Consider the following 21576-nt stretch of genomic DNA (forward strand, 5'->3'; position numbering starts at 1 on the left):
TCCAGAGTATAATCTATCTCCATTCTAAATTTCAACCCAATCCGTCCAGTAGTTTTAGCGTGAAGGAGTAACAAACATACACACACACCACAGACACACATACAAACTTTCGCCTTTATAATATTTGTGTGATGTGTATGTGTGCATAGTATTGTAAATTGAACAGTTGAACAGAGCAACCGCCGAGTTTCTTGCTGGTTCTTCTCGGTAGGAACGGTCCGAAGCAGTGGTAAATTAATTATTATTTTGACGATTCAAAAGCACTTGTAATAGTCCACTTGAATAAAAATCTATTCTATTCTATGGTGCGCGATATTATTGTGCTATGGACTATGTGTTATTATATGCTATCGGATTATAGCGGAGTCTGAAAAGAGCTTTAGTCGTAGAGAAAGGACGTCTACCGATTTCGAACAAGTAGTTTACTCAATTCGACTACGACGTTTCATAATCTCAACTTCTTCGTGTAGGAGTCACTGTTCCTTTAAGTAGATTCATAACAAAAAAGTTAAATTTGGTAGGTATTTAGAATTTTTATATGTTCGTTCTTATCTTCATACAGACGATCAGATTAACTTGGAAACGTCAGACGTTGCAAGTTATTTTGGACCTTTTGCCAAAATTGGTAAAAGTTGGAAACTATACGCATTAGCTTTATTCATTTGTTCTTATTCGTAAAAATTTCTTATTATACTAGCAATATATTGTATGCATATAGTGGTAAATTATTTTGACGATTCAAAAGCACTTGTAAAAGTTTATATGAATAAAATTTTATTCTATTCTATATTGAACAATTGAACATCACTTTTAATTAAATAGTTCTGTCTATAACGTATGAATGTATATAGTTTATTGCACCACAAAACACAAATGACAAGTTACAACAAGTGTAAATTAAAAATTTATAACACCCCCGACAAGTGAAGGTTACAGTAACTAGAAAAGAGCTGATAACTTTCAAACGGCTGAACCGATTTTCTTGGATTATAGCTAAGAATACTCTCGATCAAGTCACCTTTCAAACAAAAAAAACAAAATTCAAATCTGTTCATTACTTTAGGAGCTACGATGCCACAGACAGATACACAGATACACAAGTCAAACTTATAACACCCCTCTTTTTGGGTCGGGGGTTAAAAAGAAAACTTAAATGTATGTATACAAAAACGTAATGTTACATATAAATTGAAAATCATCTTATTGTCGCTATTACCAGAACTAGGTATCTTAATCATTATCTATGTATTATACATAATTTGTCATTTCCAAATTTTCAGTTATAACGTTTTCAATAGGTGGAGTGGACGGATTTCCGACTTAGAGCGTGTCCACACGGCGCGTTGCGTTGCGTTGCGTCGTCGCAACGCAAATATTTTGACGCATAGCCGGCCACACGGGCGCTGCAGCGTTACTATGACGCAGTCAACGTTCCGTCGGCGCAGCGGCGACGCACAGTTGCGGCAAGTATTTTGAAAAAAATTCGCAGTCAGTCTATAGCAAATCATGGATCGGAAAAGACGTCTAGCATTGCTCCTATTACTACGTCACAGCCGAAATTGACGCAAGATCACAAGACGGTACTGGATCAGTCCTTTCATTTCATTAAGAAATCGTGATGGACAGTTTTTTTTTTTAGAATATCGGGAGTTGCTATTAGACGAAAAGAAGTTTTATAATTTTTTTAGAATGAGTGTATCCAGCTTCGAATGTTTATTGAAGTCCTTAGAACCACACATACGAAAAAACTATACTAATATGAGGAATCCAGTGGAACCAGTAGAAATGCTGGGAATCACTTTAAGGTAACTATATAAATATATTTAAGTAATAAAAATATAACAGTTTTTTTGGTTTGTTTAATTAGTAATCAACTCACAAATAATCAGCAATTGTCATAATTTTAAATTTAGACATTATTTAAGAGAGTAATCAACTCACAAATAATCAGCAATTGTCATAATTTTAAATTTAGACATTATTTAAGAGAGTAATCAACTCACAAATAATCAGCAATTGTCATAATTTTAAATTTAGACATTATTTAAGAGAGATATCATCCAGTAATTACAAATTAGAAAAATCGTATTCAGTTTCTTCACTTGCTTGAGATGTTTCTGGAGATGTAATTGAATTATTAAAATCAGAAATGTATGTACTTTGAAAATTTGCTGTTTGATACCCATATGGTGGTTGGTGAGACGTTGATGGGCCACTCACATATGATGATGTTTGTCCATACCGCATTTCATCTATAATTTGTATAACTTTACTTTGGAAACGGAGAGTTTCTCGGTCGGAAAATTCTTGAATAGATGGCAATATAGCTCTGAAAAAGGACATATGGCGATTTTCCGGCTCCTTGAGAAGTTTTAGTCCTTCTCTTTCAAACTCATCCATTTGCATTGCCCTTTTGCGCGCGACTGGAACATAGCGCGGAGTGTTGTCTGTGGTAATGTCATCATTTGTAGACGTAGATTCATTGTTGATTTCTCTAGGCGAGTCTAAGCTAGATTCGGTGGCATTTTGTTCCACTTTTCTCAAAAAAAGGAGTTGATTGTATAAATGATACTTCTTCAGTTTCGTAGCGCCCGAGCCCGATTTTGATGCTTCTTTTAATTTTTTTGAATATCTGAAGTAATTATCTTTTACACTTCTCCATTTTTTTATTAAATCATTACCTGCAAAACCAATAGTAAACATGATTTAATAATTTATACATAGTGAATTTCTCGATAAAATTTAATGACATATTCAGATATCGTTAACAAACACTATGTGACCGACTCTGGAATCGTGAAAATATAACAGCTGTTACATACAAAAAGCAATACCTACTGAATCAAAATGTATGCAACAGCTGCTATTTTTTTCGCGATTCCAGAATTAATTGGTTACATAGAGAAAGTTATTTGCTATCGATGTCTGAATGTCAGTATTTTTTTTCGGGTATCTATCTATCTCATAAATGCATATTATAATAATTATTTTCTTTTCAGATACCTAGGAAGTGGAAATTCAATAACTGATTTACATTTCAAATTCAAACGGGGAAAATCTACTATTGCATATATAATACAAAGAGTTTGTCGTGCTATATGGACCAATCTTCTTCGAGACAACATCCCTGAACTGACAACTGAAAGTTTCCAAACAATAGCGAGGGGTTTTGATGTAAAGGCAAATTTTCCTCAATGTGTTGGTGCCATCGACGGCAAACATATCCGCGTGTGTAATCCTGCAAATAGTGGCTCACTTTTTTTTAATTATAAAGCCTTTTTTTCGATTGTGTTGCTAGCTATTGTGGATTCAAATTACAAATTCGTATTTGTCGACATCGGTGCATACGGAAAAGAATGCGATTCAACCATATTACAAAATTCTAAACTGTACGAGCTAATGATTAACAACAACTTACCACTACCTCAACCCCAGCCACTCTCTGGTAGCAATATACCAACCCCGTATGTATTTGTGGGTGACGAAGCTTTTGGACTGAGCAAACATATTATGCGTCCATATGGCGGTCAAAATCTCGACTTACAACAAAAGGTTTTCAATTACCGTCTAAGCAGAGCCAGAAGATATGTCGAATGCGCTTTTGGGATTATGGCTAACAAATGGCGCATTTTTCACAGACCGATAGACGTGTCCTATGACTTCGCTACTGACATTATAAAAGCATGTTGTGTATTACACAATTTTGTCGCTGATCGAGATGGTTTTAGACAAAGAGATAAATTTGCTATAAGTGTTGATGAATTTCTCCCAATACAACCCGTACATGAAGAACAGACAGCACCGAATGTCATAAGACAGCAATATGCGACCTATTTTATGACTAGAGGAACTCTGCCTTGGCAGCTAAATAAGGTATAATTGTATTATGAGGGTTTTCAAGATTTTCTTGCACCGCCAATTCCGCGATCAGTAAAAAAATAATATTTTATACCTACTCAGCGTAGTCTAGGTTAGTTTTGAGCTAAGTAATAAAATAGTACTCACGCTAATCTAAATTCCCTAAGTTTTAAAATTTTAGAGTGTCGAGATATTAATTTTGTACTGATCGCGGAATTGGCGGTGCAAGAAAATCTTGAAAGCCCTCTTAAATAAAAAAAACATAAATATCTGTACTGTGAACTCACCAACTTTATTTTTTCGTTCAGCTGTGAAATTCTCGTAATCAGGAAATAAAACTTTTGATATGTCTTCCCAGGCTTTTGTTTTTAAATTTTTATTTTTAAAATCTACGTTTGACTTGTCCCATATAATTTCCCTTTCCTGTATCAATGTAATCAAGTAATCTATGTCAATTTCTTCAATGGTATTCATTTTACCCTGCAAATAAAACTAATTACCCTGCAAATAAAACTAAATACAAAAACGTAAACGTAAAACGAAATGAGCTTCCGTGTATCCTCTCTGTCAACGCACAAGCAACTGAGCGCTGACGCTCCGACGTCGCACGAGTACACCCCCTCCCGCTTCGTCTCGGGGGCTGCTGTCCGTCATGTGTGCGTTGCGACGACGCAGCGCGCCGTGTGAACACCTTGGTTATTTGTATGTAAAACAACGCAGTGGTAGCGCTGCGTCGACGCAACGCTGACGCAACGCGCCGTGTGGACTGGCTCTTACATTATGGGCGATTTTAATTTTAGGCGTATGACTATGTAGAGTTATACTCGTAATATCGAGTAGGTACCCATGGTTAATTTTGTTCATACTGGACCGCCGCGTTCGCCCGTTCATCGTATTGATTTTTGTTATTTGCATCCCGTCTGCTCTCCTGTATATCTGCAGCTATTGTTGGGGTGTCCAATTATGTGGCTACTTTTTTAGGCTTTATTGCATTTTCGGACAGTATCGCACCGACAAACTAAGAGCATGTCAGTTATGAGAACCTTTTAGATTTCGTTTTATTCACGTCCTACCCTTTGAACACCCAATAAAAAACTTTGAATTTTCAATTTTCTTTGTCCTTGTAAGTATATTTTTATCTACAATTTTATAAGCCACTATAAAAATTGATGTTATATTTAAAATGTTTTTGCAATGAGTACTTGTCTTTTTACCCGGCTGCGGTAAAGCCAAAAGGATTTTAGCAGTCTATGTATGTATGTTTGTATCCAGATTCTGTGTGTTCCACCGTAGTGTCTTAACTACTGGGCCGATTTTGATAAATGTGGTGTCAATTGATTCGTTGTAAAGGTACAGGTGACAGAGGCTATATTTTATACGAAAAAAATTGATTTAACGGATGTTACTTCAAATAAAGTGGAGGTCTCCAAAAAATATTTTCGCTATTGTATCGAATGGGATGTCAAATGAAAGAGGAGAAAATTCTGAGTTCATGAATATAAATGTACAACAACGTTAAAATATATCAAGCGACAGAAAAACAAATTTACTCTAATATTTCAGCGTTTATTAAGAAGATTTTAGTCGGGTTTTAGTTTTCAACTTTTTCAAGTAGGTAAAAGGATTTCGTAGCAGCGCCATCATATCAATTTAGCGTGTTCATTCCATTCTATATCAGTTGGCTTCAATCAATGTATTAGGTTGATATAGTAATTTGGATCACCATTTATCAATCAAAGAAGCGTTTGATTCACTATGTTGTGTCTACATCAAGCTATTTTCATGCTTGTTTGGTATCCATTCTCATAGATTTGGTGTTTTATTAACACTGGTCTACATCCCCGGATCTTTGTGTAAGCTTTTAGCCTAAAAACGGGACGTTACAATAATAAAACAGTTTCAGTATAAATCTTTATTTAGGAGCTGTCCAAAACTGTTATAACGCTGAATTTTAAAGTAAAATAGCGTGCACGGGTTAAAACGGAGGCGCTATTTCGAAATCTACCTGACATACCTTCATAGTCTGGAAATAGTCTTCCACGTGTGCCAGTATTTAGGTCGCGTCCGCCCCATTTATAATTATCTTTGCTGATGGGACGTTTATCACCCATAAACTGTGACTGTGTATGGGTGTGCCGTATGGCGTTATTGAAATTTGTTATTTATAGCCGCAATCATTGTGAAGGTTGATGAAATAGCGACTTCAATGGATGGATGTGTCGACTGAGTTAATTATCCAATTTTAGTACACGGTCATTTAGGGATCTTAAATTATTATCGTTTAATACTTTAGTTTTAAAACTTTTTGCTGTAGGTAGATAAGTAAGTGATCAGAAATTATTATCCCTTTCTTTATTTTGAAGTGAAGAAAGCCTTCAAAACAAAAAATATGAATAGGCGTCTTCTAGACAAGCGCGCTCCATCTTAGGCTGCATCATCACGTGTCATCATGTCTGATTGCAGCTAAATGCTAGTAGACTATAAATTAAAAAAAAAAGCTTTGTGCAAAAACTGTACTAGCTCTGTTTTATGAATGAATGTATAAAAATTAACTATTTGAACTGAGTTTGCAGTTGCAATCTATAATAGAAATAATCGATGTTCCTATTTTGAAGCCACATTCCCACCAAATTTATTTAATTTTTGCTGCGTGGCTTTCAAAGCTCTCCTAATTAGTTTAATCTATTTCAAGCTTTGTAATTAATTCGGGTGTCACAGCATATTCATTAAGTAGGATCGTATGAAATTCTTGACATAATTCTTGTGATTCTAATGCCTAAGTGGGTGTAATTCCCTTCAGTCTTAAGTGAATTGTATAACTTGGCATTAAGTGTTAATTTTAATTGCGTCAACCTAGTAGATGGAGCTTTTGAAATGTAGATCATTTTTAAGGGTCGTAGTATATGAGGTGAATGCCAAGTAGATACTTCTAAGACTTCAATATAATACTCAGAATTCATTACGTGCCCAAACAACTGTGTAGGAATATTCTGGAATAGTAAGGTTAAGTAGGTAGGCATTAGTGTAGTATTCTTAGTAAATTAAGTACTTAGTTATTTATTACCTAGTAAGGTCTAGAAGAATCACGTATTTATTTCAGAAACAATAGATTTGATTACGCAGCCAGTTCAAAATTTTCCATGATATTATGTAATTAGAGGTAGATAAGTAAGTAAATATTATTCGATTTCGTCATACATTTTTCTTGAAGGACATATTAAAGTAAGTATACAGTACATACAAAATATTTTTTCATCGGTATAGCTACCAAATAACTTAGATTAATTCATAACATCCAGATTTTGGGCTCTCCTTGGCTGTTATATAACCAGTCATTTTTATATTTAAATTAATGGAAAAAGCCAAGGTTAAGGTAAAAACCTGAATAAAACTAAAAAGAGAAAAGTCCTACGGATGAATCGTTCATATTTTCATAAAATGGCATTTAAAAAGAGTTTTTTTTTCTAGCAGACTCGAAGTATTTTAATCAAGTATCTATCATGCGCCGCGTTGCCGTAGTTAATAGCTAAGCAATCCTTTGACGGCATGAACTGGTGTCCTGAGTAAATTGAGTAATTACCGGCTATGATTACCTGGCAGTTTGTGGGACGGAAGATATTGATCATGCTGAAATTAATTTTCGTGTTGATGGTTGGGCAGCTACTAACAGCTGTGGACAGTAATTTTATTAATAAACATTGATTTTTCCTTATACATAATTATATTGATTTGTAACTACAGCAAATTAAATAGGGAGCGAACCATATAACAAAGTAAACTTTGAACTGTTTAAATTAAATTAAATTAAAAAATTTAAATTAAACTAGGACCAAATTGCATTTTTTTGAGAACATTCTACATTCATACATTCAACATTGAGAGGTAAAGGCATTGTCCTACAAATAAAAAAATGTTAATGCGAAATGTAGGTACTTATTCAATAAAATGATATGTATAAAGTGCTATGGAGTAGATACGAGTACCTTTAGTTAGCCTCAATATGCCTAATTAAAGCTTTTTAAAATTTAAAAAGTTAACATTTTACTTTGCAGGCATTTTAAACACACCTTCCCTACTGTCTATAGTAAATTATTAAGTAATTTGTTCTTTTCTTGAAATGATATTTTGTTCCTAATTATTAACTATAGTACTTACCTACTTAGTAGTCTCTTCATTCGACACTAATCTGACGGATTTATATGCCATGTTTGCGGATGCAACTTGAGTGTATTATGTAATTACCGACTTAGATTACCCGATAATTTGAAGGCGGAAGATACGGATCATGCTATTAAGAGTCATCACCTACTCACCTTGGCTACCATAATCCGTAATGATGTTCTCGCTAATTAATATATCCAGTAAATCTAATAGCACTTGCTGTAAGATGTAAGAATTTGTAAGGAACATTAACAACCAAAGCCCCAAGTGCCCATAATAGATACGCTAATCAATAGACACCAAAAACTTCAGACGAAAATTTTGTATTTGGAACGAACTATAGAATGGGAATGGGCAACTGAAATGAGGCAAGATATTAATAACCTCGAAATAAAAAATCAGCAAAACAAAAGTACAATAAAAAAGCTAGGTTACCTTTCTGGTCTTTGATGGTAAACTTCATCTAACCCAACAAAATTACGCTTTATTATTTATCTTATTTTGGTTACTGATTGCACTAGAATGATGGAAAAAAGGGTTGGCTATAATGCGTGTTAAAAGCATCAAAATACTAATTCATAACAGCCAATTATGACTGATAATACAAGTGTAAATTAAAAATTTATAACACCCCCGACAAATGAAGGTTACAGTAACTAGAAAAGAGCTGATAACTTTCAAACGGCTGAACCGATTTTCTTGAATTATAGCTAAAAACACTCTCGATCAAGCCACCTTTCAAACAAACAAAAAAACTAAATTAAAATCGGTTCATTAGTTTAGGAGCTACGATGCCACAGACAGATACACACGTCAAACTTATAACACCCCTCTTTTTGGGTCGGAGGTTAAAAATATTAATTCATAACAGCCAATTAAAAATACTCCCAAATATTCCTTCCGGCCTGTGTGGCATTGATAATAACGCTGATGCCTTAACAAAACCCGTCACGGAGTATTATCGTATTGTACTTTTGGTTTTCTTTTGGGCTGAATGAAAATGATGTCATTCATTATATCATCAACTACGGCTTTGAGGTCACGATTACTAAAGGCATAAACATAAAGTAAGTTCTATTTATAGTGATTCAGTTTTAGGGGTCTGAATCCCAAGAAAGATGATCTATTTTAAGCTGCCGTAGAGGTCGATATCATACACGCGTGTATAGATGTTAAAAAGCTGAGGGTTCTGATCTGATTTATAACAACCCCGACAAGTGAAGGTTACAGTAACTAGAAAAGAGCTGATAACTTTCAAACGACTGAACCGATTTTCTTGGATTATAGCACAGAACACTCTCGATCAAGCCACCTTCCAAACAAAAACTAAATTAAAATCGGTTCATTAGTTTAAGAGCTACGATGCCAGAGACAGATACGCAGATACACACGTCAAACTTATAACAACCCCTCTTTTTGGATTGGGGGTTAAAAAGGAAAAGGACTGATTGATCTATCATTGCATAGCTTAAACTATTGGACGGATAGGTCTGAACTTTGGCATGCAGGTGGCTGTTATGAGTATTATGATGTAGGCATCCGCTGAAAGGATTTTTGAAAATTCAACCCCGATAGGGGTTTGCACGCGGACGAAGTCGAGTGTACAAACTAGTTAAAAGATAATATACCTAATGATGATACAGAAAGTGGTTAGAAAACTTAGCAGGTAATCACAGCATGCAGCCATATGCCCCCTTTGTTCTGACTGGATCACACTAATATTATAAAGACGAATGTTTGTATGTGTGTGTGTGTATGTTTGTTACTCCTTCACGCAAAAACTACTGGGCGGATTTGGCTGAAATTTAAAATGGAGATAGGTAATATCCTGGATTAGCACATAGGCTACTTTTTATCCCGGAAAATCAAAGAATTCCCACGGGATTTCAAAATACCTAAATCCACGCGGGCGAAGTCGCGGGCATCGGCTAGTTTACCATAAACATTCACGTGCTTTAATATCTTTATTTTGTCCTATGAAAGTCTATCTCTGAGCTCTCAAAATATTCTGACTTATATTCGTTTTAGAAAGGATCAGGACCATTGTTCAGCGTAGATATTAATAGTCTTTTAGGCTACATTCAAACATTTGATTTGATTACATTAACTGTTAAGTGGGGCAAATTCCAAGTCATTTAAGCCAAAGCCCAAAGACGCACGTGTTAACGCCCTGTAAGCTGTAAGTTGTTAATTAGTAAAGTCCTTGATAACTTTTGGTTGCTAGTTCTCGTCTTATCTTAATTCTAGTCCGCTCGGTTAGCAACTGAGAATTTGGAATGGAATACCAATAGGCTGAGGTAGATCAGTTTCACGCAAAGTTAATGCCTAAGAAACTTGGTAAAACTACTTGCGTTTACTTTAGAAGTTCATATAACGGTTGCGGATACTGTTTGGAAACCCAACTCCCAATTTATACTTACGTATACGAATACTTACGTAAACTTTAATGATAGACATAATATGGAAGTTTAGTGTTTACCTAATTAATACTCTTACAATCAGTAGTCAGTACCACCAACGCGAATTTAGCCGTTGGAGTAAGCGCACTAATAAACTGGGACGCCATAGCGATATGGTCGGCAACGTAGCCAAAGAATTCGTATTGAAATAAATGATCGACTCACTTTGCTACGGTGCGAGGCGACGTCGTCAATTTGGAAGCGTAGCCACGACCGACCGGCCCCTACGTAGAGACTGGATATTCTGGCGACCTGACGACGCGTAACCAAGTCGCCAGTATTTTGTATACAAGTAAGTTACGTCTTCTTTGACTCAGTGACCGATTAGCAGGTATTAGTGTATTATCTATGTGGCCGACTGATCGCCAGGACGGACGCCCGCGTGTTTGTGTTCGCTACTGTTGTGTTGTCGTGCTACTTATTTGGCTACGGTAGGTAGCCAGAGGTAGCAATGGCTACGTAGCCAGCGACGTCGCCATGGCGTTCCAGTGTGATAGGGCTCTAACCGATCGTTGGTTTTCGCTAATCTGTACACTCTTCGATTCGTTGGACGTCCAATAGGATATTATCCTATTAGACGTCTCAATGCTTCTCTCAAAGCTTTCCTTTTCGATCCTACGTGAGTGTCTCTGCCTAAGCTATAGAAGTCGGCCGATTTAACTTCTTTAATTATCGTCCAATTTTATTTTGTTATATCTGCCGGATAACCGTAGATCTTGCATCTGTTAGTTCTTCTTCAGTCTCCAATCACTATACTCAAGTCTAATATAATGTTTTTCCTGAAACAATGCCTGAGATATGCCATACAAAATTTAATCAACCCACAGTAGGTACAGCCTGTCTTTGCCATTTGATACGCAAGTTCACGTATCGGTTTCATAATTTGCACGCCCTTTGAAATATTCAAGAAGCCAAGTTACTTAATTTGAAACACAAGTAACGAGACCTTATAATATTGTACTTAAAAACTTTGGAAAGCATATGGTGAATGTAAAATGGCTACCGTCAGTTGCAATATGCCGTTATATAAATGGTCGCCACATCTGCTGGCATTAGCTACAGAATTCAACCCTGCATACTTGTCGTGGGGCGATCCTTATGCGGCACGTGCTGTTTTTATATCGTTCTTAAGGTTAATGCACGGTATTTATATGCAAACTTTCTTTATACTTGTTCTCTTTTATTACGATTTCAGCTTTAAATTGAAAATGCTACGATTCCATTTTATGTTCGTCTCGGTTTTTTGTTTTGTGATTTTCTAAGCCATTAGGTAACAGCGACATGATATTAACGTATTCAGAATGCGTGTAATATCGCCCCTAATGGCCTGTAAAAGTTTAAGTGTTCAAGTTTTTCAGTTAAGACCACCATACAGTTTTGTGTTTTTTATATTAATGGCTGTGCGCACATTGGCTGCTTTCGCCTGAGCATTAACCCCTCTAGCAGCCAAGTCAAGCATACTAAGGTGTGTTTGCGTCTCGAACTTCGATAAATAAAAATCAGACGCTCAATTGCTTAAAATAAATGTTGGCTGAGATGATAGTAGGTAGCGGATGTCGAACTTTACATTTCAGATTCGTTTGCACAAACCTCAAAGATTACGGAGCTTAGGCACTTAATTAAATTTCAAAGATAATTATCACGAAGAGGCACTTTGCCTTTTTATCTCAAACTCTACCACAAAGTAGGTATAATATAATCTATCTCAAAATACTCCGGCTTTTACAGCGACCTATTTCCTCAGTAACTTTTATAAGTTGGGCTCCGACCTACATTTAAACAGCACTCGTTGCTATATTACTTTAATTGTAACTATTAACTTAGTTTTACTTGATTTTGCATTTAAATTGTTCGAATTCTTTTCTGTTCTAATTTCTATTACTTACCTATCTCTACGTTTTTACGTATTTTTTGGATTCTTTGATCGTTCTTCATGAAAAACCTGTGATAATGAGTTTATTACAGATATATCTAATTTCTAGGGGTTTCACAAATCAGAAAAATCCGACAGACAGTTTTTGCTGTCTGTCGGATTTTTCAAATCAGGATCGTCGTTGTCGGATCAAACTCACATTTCGTTGTTTATACTAAAATTATAATTATTTAAAAAACATGTTGATTGCTCTAAATTTTAAAACATTGCATTTAGCGTTTCCGTACGATGTCGAGTAGAAACCAATCAGAAATACTGCCATATCCCTTCCAAGTTAGCCTCCATCTTAGATTACAAGTTTACAACGTCAATTACCATTAGGTGAAATCGCAGTCATGAGCTAATTTGTATCGGCGTTAAAAAAAATGATAAAGGTAGAGTTCAGAAATCTTTTAACACGTATTTATATATTTTATATTATGTGAATAGGACCTATTTGTTACTGTTTCTGGCTATTTATATTCCATTGATGTATATATATCAGAAATCTACCCCTTAGTATTCCAATAAATAACGCACCAAAATAAATGTTGAACCATCGGATACTATACTTGACACATAGGTGTAGAGTGCTAAACAGCGCTGCCACACGCACTGATTGGCAATAAATCTTTAACGTTTGCTTACCGAGCGTCTCAAAATACGACCCGTAGCGTACCAACAAACTCAGATGGTGCAGATCGGCACGTTTGTGGTGCTAGGGCGGACCCTTGTGTATTTTTATTGCCACACTTTGTCACAGCATGAGACGTTTTACTTTCACCGCTGTTATATTATATGCCATTTGTTTCTCGGGTAATTTCTTTGACTATTTTTCTAATACATTGGACTTGCTTACTTTGTTTATGACAGTTGTTCTAATATATTGGACTTATTTGCTCTATTAAGTCGGGAACGAGGAAATTCGCGGAAGAACAATAGCGACTAACGTAGCTCAAAGGATTAGCAGGCTAAAGAAGCAGTGGGTCTGGTCATATCTGTCGCAGAACCGACGGCCGATGGGGCAGACGGCGGAGTGGAAGAACGTGGGAAGAGTGGATGAGGAAGGCGGAGGACCGTGTTTGGTGACGCGCACTTAAAAAGGCCTATAAAACCGGGAACATTATGCAGGCTTATGTTGATGAATTGGATTGGATTTGCTTCATTGACCTGTACTTACCAGTTTGTTGATATTGTAATTTATATCGATGGACTGGTGTTATGATTTACTTAAATAACAAAGTCTATGATGGAACGTCGCAGCTGTACATATAGAAAATAATTATGGATTTCTATTTGGCATCGTGACATAATTTTGAGTTTTTAAAGCCAGATGGCAATTTAGGTAAATTAATTGATACTTACAGGTGTATCGGATATAACCAATCAAAGTTTTCAAATTAATAAAAACAGATGCTAAATCTTTTGATTTAAGTGTATTTTTGGAAAGTCACGGTATATTTACTCTGCAATAGTTAAAAAGAAAATATCAATCTTGTTTTGCCTGAAATATTGTTCCCATATGAAGCCTGATGTTTTTTCCTGAAACCGGATTATGTTTGATAGATAGACTATTTCGAAAACTGACACGAGTATTCGCATCCAGAGGCTCTAATTTAACTTTTTGAATAAACTAACGTGACACTTGCACGCGTTCCCTTTTAGTACCTATACCTACCGTGGTAGTTTTATAGCTACAGTGCCATTTCGACGACCACAATCACGTCTGATTGGCTTTCATTTTTTCGCTATTGGCTGAAATATATTGTTACAGCAAGAATTCCATAAATTGAGCCAATCACAACGAATGAGACTGCAGCAATGATTTATGCAGCTGTTTTGCAATCGACCAGCTGATCGTTATTTTCACATCGCCATACAAATACAGATTTACAAAGATTTACCTTACTCTTTGGCGCGCGCCGCGCCGCCAGGGTCCAGGTATGATGATCTACAAAATAACCTCTATTTATCTAGCATCCACTAAAGCTTTTTTGATTCTAGTGAGTTAAATTCTATCTGTACAAAAACCTATTATGATAACCTGTAGTGACCAAACGCCAGTGTTGGTTTAAGTTTAGCATTGTGTTGAATAAAAGTGAACGTCTTTCTCGGATCTATGCTTTGGGCACGTTTGGGGACGGGCGAGCAGCAAGCGCGGGTTATTTATTACTCTTTCTATTCCTTTCCATCGCATCAGTTGCTTTAACTAATGTCTTAATGGCCGTGAGTCAGTCTGCGAATGATTTATGTCATTTGTTTTTAATTATTTTTTAGGCTGAGTCAATTTTAATTTAACAATGCTAAGCTATTTATGAGTTATTATGATTACTGTTTCTCCCATGATCCTTATATCTATGCTTTTTTTTTAGTACTCCAATCGATTCAATGAGCTATAGTTACGCCTTTATAGCGAACGATATAACCTAAGTAGGTACTTATTTAAGTTTTAAGTTTTTAGATATTTACGAGTTAATAGGCACGGTACCTATCGCCCGCATGAAATGTCCTTTTTGGTCCAGTGATTTTATGAACAAACAAATAAATAAATAGACAAACAGATGCAGTCTGTAGGTAGGTGTTCCTGGTTTACATTATTCCGATCCGATCCGATTATGACCAATCGATCAGGGATTTGCATTTAATGAAACTGCCGTACCCGTTCCAAGTAAGCCCGCTTCCATATTAAACTGCATCATCACTTACCACCAGGTGAGATCGCAGTCAAAGACTAACTTGTACTGGAATTTAAAAAAATGTAATCGAGTTAGTTCATTCTACTGCTGAATTGGCGTGTCATCTTTTCATCAAGTTTATGTTAACAAGGCTAAAGAGATGTACTAACATAACTATATACTTACATAACTATTCACATTAGCAATTATGTATTCTGAGACTTTACTTAAAGGTTACAGTGGCAATCCACCGCTGGATTGGATCGCTGGAATGTCTGGAATGCTATTGGAATAATGTGCAGTGTGCACCTGCTATCATTCTAGGTTTCACGTAGATACCTAGGTTTAATATTAATTGCATCATTACACATGGACTGCGAATTCATTTGCCAGCTGAGTGGTCGCTTTGATTTTGCGATCCAGTGGCTCGATTACGGTAAAAAGACAGCTATAATGTGACCATCGCAATCAACTCTGATTGGCAGATACTCACTATTGGCTACAATGCATTATTGCAACAAGAATACCACATGGGCCAATCACAACAATTGCGATTGTAATAATGGTTGATGCAAGTTTTCCGGAATTGACCAGCCATTTATAAATCAGCAGCGGTGCGTTCATTGAGACGAAATATTCGCGTTTGATATCGGATATGCCATTTATAATAATTTGCAATTTATATCAATTAAATATAAATAAATAAATAAATAGTTATTAAACACTGGGAAATCCTGGTCAAGTGAGAGTCAGACTCGCACACAAAGGGTTCTGTGCCATCGTAAATGAAATAACATTTTTTGTGCTATAAAAATAAAATAAATGAATTAATATTTTATTTCAGACCATCTTATAGGTACAAAACAGTACGTACAGGTACCTATAGGACGTTCTATACCTTTTCATAATTTTTATGTTAGTGCTTTTGCTTAAATTTCGTCACCGGACGAAGAGTAGAGAATCGTGGTCGATGGCGCTCCGAACGCGATACCCAGGGGAGACGTAGTAGATTGGAACCCTGCTATGCCGGTTTCGAAATTTTTGATATGTACTTAAAATTATCGTTATACCTACCATACATGATTCTAGGTCAACGGAAAGTACACTATAGGTTTTGATCCCCTTGATGAATATTGACAGACACGACGGACAGACAGACAACTAAATTATACTATAAGGGTTCTTTTTTCTCTGAAATGAGGAACCCTGAAAATATGGTTATAAAACACTGGAAAAACCGTTTCCGTATTTATGGATTTATATAAGCAGAACAAATAGAGTAGAAAAAGTAGAGACAAGAAATAATTTTGAGGGCAGATCCGATAGTTTCTTTACGTACCTACGAGGATCTTTAAAACTTTCTTGGAAAAAAGGAAACTTGGAGACAGTAAGTAAAATTAGAAATAAAAAAAGAGAAAAAAAAATTAAAAAAAAAAACTGCGAATGTTCGCTAATTTTTAGAACGCCTAGTCCGAGACTTAAAGATGGTAAGTAAAAATTTTAGTAATTTGCTGAATAATAAAATAAAAAATGTTCTCTACGTTTTTTATTTTCTTAATTTTGATTTAAATTCTAACGTTAGAGCTTCTTCATACATTTATTTAATATTACTTTGAGTGCAAACTGATATAACAACAGTTATCATCAATTCACCACGCAATGTACATAAAACCAATATTTTATTTATATTTTAAGCCCATAATTCTTTTTAAACTATCCAACGCCTCCCAGTGATTTGAATGTGAACCATATGCTTCTTAATTATGTAAGGCATAACATAACAGTGTCTTTTTGTTTTTATTTACTTTGGCACGAGTCACGAACGGATAGAAAAAGAGATCAACTTTTCAACATTTACCAAGAAAATTACGTGTTTCGTTTCCCGTTGCTTAGGTATTACAGGCTTGATTTCATTCATACGCCTCGAAGATTTTGTGATCGATTAGGTAAGTATATCTTAAGCATCTTTCTTATTACTTTATTCTGGAGATAAGTTTATATATAACTTCTTCTGCTTTTACTAATACCAAATCACTCAAATCAGTGTAATTGCTCTTTGCCAGTGTCAAGACGTTCGTGATTGGCACAAAAACATTTTATATTCATACGCTTCATTTAAACATATTAAGAGGGCTCTCTCCGTCACTCGTTTCATACAATCGTAGTTCCAATTTCATTTGAATATTAAGCAACCAAAGTCCATGAAATTTTGCAGACATATTCTAGAAACTAATATCTATGTCTGTGGTTTTCCAGATTTCTGTTAAAATATTCGGTTTCAAAGTTTCGCGGTCTTAAAAATTTTCGTACAAATCTTTGAGCCCCTGTAATTTTAAAACTACATATTTTTAGAAAAATCTAAAACACCACAGACACAGAAATTAGTTTCTAGAATATGTCTGCAAAATTTCATGGACTTTGATTGCTTAATATTCAAATGAAATTGGAACTACGATTGTATGAAACGAGTGACGGAGAGAGCCCTGTTAATCAGCTGACGATTGCTTAGAATCCCTGTTGATTAATTTAGGGATTAGAACAAAATGAAGATACGAGAGGACGGTAATTTCTCTTATAGTTTCAATGATAGGATTGGTATTTATAATACTATAAAGATTTTTTGGTAATACTATTTTGGTTTCTTCGCCGGATTTGATGTCGTCAACTTTGTAAACATTCGTTATCATATCACCGCGATACAAAGCTGGTTCGACGCCTCCGAGCGAGTGCTCGACGCGCGCGCCCCCTTCCTACTTCCCCCCTGTCCCCAACTGCCCCCGACTGGTGCAGTCTCATTTCTGTCGCCAGAACGACCGCACGTCGCTTTTATCGATTAAAAGCTTCTCGTGATCGAGCTTTGTCTATCTTATTTATAATGAAGTGTTATCAGTTTTCCCCATAACTTAACTCACCACAACTGCGTTTGATTCAGTGTCAGTGATTACAGTGTACGCACAATCAGCTGCGTTATTTATCGTTGAACCGTCATCGTTAACGGTTAAAGTTGTGCCTGTATCGTCTAATTTAACTAAGTTCGTGATTGTGCTTATGTCAATTGACGGGATGTCTCAAAGAGTCTAGTCTTGCAACATAAACAGGTATTTTGCTTAATTCCTTGCATGAATAACCGCTTCCTCGTCATAATTTTAATTTAATACATGACAATAGCCCATTGTTGTGAAATATTTACATTCTTCTATTCTTTCATTTTTGTAATGTGTGCACGTAGCGATGTTTTATGTAAGAAGTAGCGAGTAATTTTAGTCCGATTAAAAGCGCAATTAAAATTAATTGTAGCAAGCCTTAATTAACCTTTATTTACGTCTACAACTTTCCTGCCATCTGCGATGACATAAATATTTAATTATCCCACGATGTTTGGAACGGCGGAGGGTGGAACATGGTATGGTGTGGGGAAACGAGATAGCCATATTCCAATACAGGGGTTGCCGACGCTTTACAGCACTCGAGTACAATGGAAGGATTTCCAGGAGAATGTACTCAGACAGGCATTTAGTGGATTCTTGAAATCCTTATCGAACTTAAAGTTACGGTTGACATGCCTACCAGAGAATGACTGACTATAGCTTGCTAACTAAGTATAAGAAGTGTATTTTCTCTATTCTTTTCATGATACAGTTCCAACTTTATGATTACGATTATAAATTCGTACTTACCTCATCCTAAATCCTTTGATGCTACCAATTACTTTTGTGTTCTTTCCTTTGGCTCCCTTCCGGCTTAACTTACTGACGTAATGGGACCCATATCACGCAAGTTTTATCATGACTGTACGTGTACATGTCTGTACGTTTTGAGGATTGTTATCTCGAGGACCTAAATAAACAAATTCCTACCAGATTATTAAATTTTTGACTGTGAAGCAATTCATTGCTCTCATTTATTTTTGTAGCATCAATAAAAATATGTTTGCACGAGATAAATGTTTTTCTTTATTCGCAAATTAGAAAGTTAATAAATCACGAGCACAACGTCTTTTCACAAATACTTACTTTCTCGGTACACAATAGACTATCTTTTATTAAGTAGGTATATTTTTTCTAAACTATCTATTACGTGCTTATTCTGTACAACATTTCTGTAGAAAATCTCTAGACATCGCTGATATAATTATTATGGTATAGTTCGAAGAAAAATTGGATTGTTTGAAAAATTTGACTAAAATCTTTTTTAAATAAACCGAAAAAAAAATTAAGGGCTTTAAGGGTTTAAATGGATTAAAGGCACTGCAGGCCGCAAACACCAGAGGCATGCAAGTTCGATCCCAGTGAATTGAAAATTCCTAACTTTTTTAGCACTATGGTATAAATGAAGCTTTACTTTTACGACTTTATGCAATTAATTTTTGAAAATGTGGTTGCAATAAAAATAAATACATAGATCATCGCAAGTTAGCGACAGACTGTAAAATGGTCCTACTACTCGTAATACAGACTAAAATAATAGGTGCGATTCAGTTTGCATAAGATAAAAGGCTCAAGTTAAATTATTTTAATTACGCGGTTTCATCGTGGTTTCGCAGTTCCATACAAAGTATGAAGACCATAATTGCCTAAATGTATGCCACCACTCATTAAAGTGACTGTATTTAAAATAAGTACACATAAAATGACTTTAATTAAGCGTGTGGAAAATGAAGAATAAATGTAAGTAAGTATCAACAGAAATATTACGCACAACAGTTTCAGAATGACCTAAAAAACGAACGTCAACGAAAGATTACGTGGACTTACGTGGATGGAGAAATCTTGAAAAGAGTAGGCAACTGTTTATTTATTAATTTCTCAGAAGAATCTAATTTCTGAACCGATAACATTTATTGTAAAGATGAAATAACTAAATGATTCGAGCCTTTGAGATAGAGTTCTACAAATGGTTGTAGCACTACTCTTGATGATATTTAATATCATCACAAATATTTACATATCGGCGCTATTTAATGCATTAAATATTTTATTAACTATTGCAAAATACTTACCAATTTATTTTTTATTTTTGGTAAGTATAACCAGTTGGTTTCAGGGTGAATTTGTATGGATGTGTCGTGCTTTGTCCTCATTGTTTAGCTTTAAAATCAACCTAGCAACAAAGCCAACCACTTTCTATTGATAGTGACCAAATGTGTTTATCAACTACGCACAAGCATTAATTTGCTTTATTGATGTGAGAGCGATCGCTTATAGCAGTTATAGCCAATGTATAGGACACTGACCCACTGTCGGTATTCCGATTTACGGTCAATTTTAACATAACTGTAATAGATATTATAAATGTCGAGTAATAAAGATAAATAACTCATAAATTAGACGTGCCATTTCAGATACATACTTAGTATGTATATGAATATGAATATTGGTGCACATGTATTTTGTTATACACAAATCTCAAAACTGATAGGTATACTTTGCTATGCCACCTCTTTCTGCAGAGAGAATTGTGAAAAGGTTAGAATTACTTTAGGACCTATCAATTTATATAAAAATCAATCAATTATAATCTATTTGTTACTTGTTCCAAAATGCAACATTTGTATTTGTCAAAAATTGTATGGTCTTTTCTGATAAACAACAACGTTTGCTTAATAACTTATCGACAGAATACAGATAGATTGATTATATTATTTATTCGTTTCGGCCGTTAGTCAAGCAATTTTTGTACAAACAGATCTGGCACCATTTTTCTCTTTGACGAAGAAATGCCCATTTGTTTAATAGCAGGAGTTACAGAATCTTCAAAAACATTTGATCCTTTGTTCCAGTTTCTCCTAAATCTCAATTCCGAATCTAAAATCGAGACGGATTTTTGCAATAACGAGTTTTATTTAAAGCCCCTAACCGTATTTGAAGTTGTGCTAAAACACAATGATTTGAACGCTTTAACACGTATTGGGGTATAAGCACAGATTATACTCGAAATAATAAAATGGAATTGCCGTTTCGATGTAAGAGCACTTCTGGAAAATTGGGTCAATTCGATGCTTTCTAAATTATTGTTCTAAAGCGATTCAATAAATAGGTTGATTGCTATTTATATTATGATTTATGACCTTTTATGTCATATCTTTGGACGTGACTATTTCAAATGAGATTCCATTGCTAACTTAATATTAACCTGAATAATATGACTTTTAGCAAACTCATAATAATATATTCAAGTGCGGCTATAGTGTAATTGTATATTTTCTAATACCTAGGTATGAGCAAGAAGTCACACTGATTTTCTTTGGTTTCATCTATTTGCATAATATTTCGTTGAAATTATTCCTTGTGATTTGAGATCTATATTTTCAAATCTATCAGATAATTTTTCACTGTATCTACCTACTGTAATATAAATTGAAAGGAATCTAACCCGGTATCCTCAATTCTTGTTAGCTTTGAAAAATTGATAACGAAACAGCGTACAATGGTAGGCGATAAAAAGTATAGTACAATCAGATCATGTCTATTTATCAACGTCTTGATGATATTAATGACTTTTTTCTGTTAAT

The 21576-nt window shown here is 35.2% G+C and overlaps 3 protein-coding genes across 4 annotated transcripts in view; 2 read left to right on the forward strand and 1 right to left on the reverse strand.

The window, feature by feature from the left end:
* The window catches only part of LOC123868090 (tyrosine-protein kinase Src64B), a 131388-nt gene that overhangs the window by 23431 nt on the left and 86381 nt on the right, over window positions 1–21576 (forward strand). The window contains exon 1 of one of the 2 annotated variants that reach the window (XM_045910446.1): window positions 17699–18163. The exons of the other annotated variant lie outside the window; for it this stretch is intronic. The gene's annotated coding sequence lies outside the window, so the exon portion shown is untranslated. Of the gene's footprint in view, window positions 1–17698; window positions 18164–21576 lie in introns of those variants that run through there. 2 annotated transcript variants of the gene reach the window in all.
* Window positions 1320–4217, forward strand: LOC123868093 (protein ALP1-like). The gene is made up of 2 exons (XM_045910454.1): window positions 1320–1805; window positions 3000–4217. The coding sequence occupies exons 1-2, from the start codon at window positions 1690–1692 to the stop codon at window positions 3877–3879; spliced, it is 996 nt and encodes a 331-aa protein (XP_045766410.1). The 5' UTR covers window positions 1320–1689; the 3' UTR covers window positions 3880–4217.
* On the reverse strand, window positions 1928–4332 carry LOC123868097. Its single transcript, XM_045910463.1, has 2 exons — window positions 4146–4332; window positions 1928–2681 (listed from the first exon to the last, which is right to left on the reverse strand). The coding sequence occupies exons 1-2, from the start codon at window positions 4330–4332 to the stop codon at window positions 2068–2070; spliced, it is 801 nt and encodes a 266-aa protein (XP_045766419.1). The 3' UTR covers window positions 1928–2067.

Source organism: Maniola jurtina, chromosome 9, assembly GCF_905333055.1.
Source record: "Maniola jurtina chromosome 9, ilManJurt1.1, whole genome shotgun sequence".
In the NCBI taxonomy this organism is placed as follows: domain Eukaryota; kingdom Metazoa; phylum Arthropoda; class Insecta; order Lepidoptera; family Nymphalidae; genus Maniola; species Maniola jurtina.

Excerpts from the sequence above, each read along its gene's own strand:
- LOC123868093 (XM_045910454.1), top strand. The coding sequence starts at position 1,690 with ATGAGTGTATCCAGCTTCGAATGTTTATTGAAGTCCTTAGAACCACAC. Across the intron at positions 1,806-2,999 it reads ATGCTGGGAATCACTTTAAG|ATACCTAGGAAGTGGAAATT; the intron begins GTAACTATATAA and ends TTTTCTTTTCAG.
- LOC123868097 (XM_045910463.1), bottom strand. The coding sequence starts at position 4,332 with ATGAATACCATTGAAGAAATTGACATAGATTACTTGATTACATTGATA. Across the intron at positions 2,682-4,145 it reads TGAACGAAAAAATAAAGTTG|GTAATGATTTAATAAAAAAA; the intron begins GTGAGTTCACAG and ends TTGGTTTTGCAG.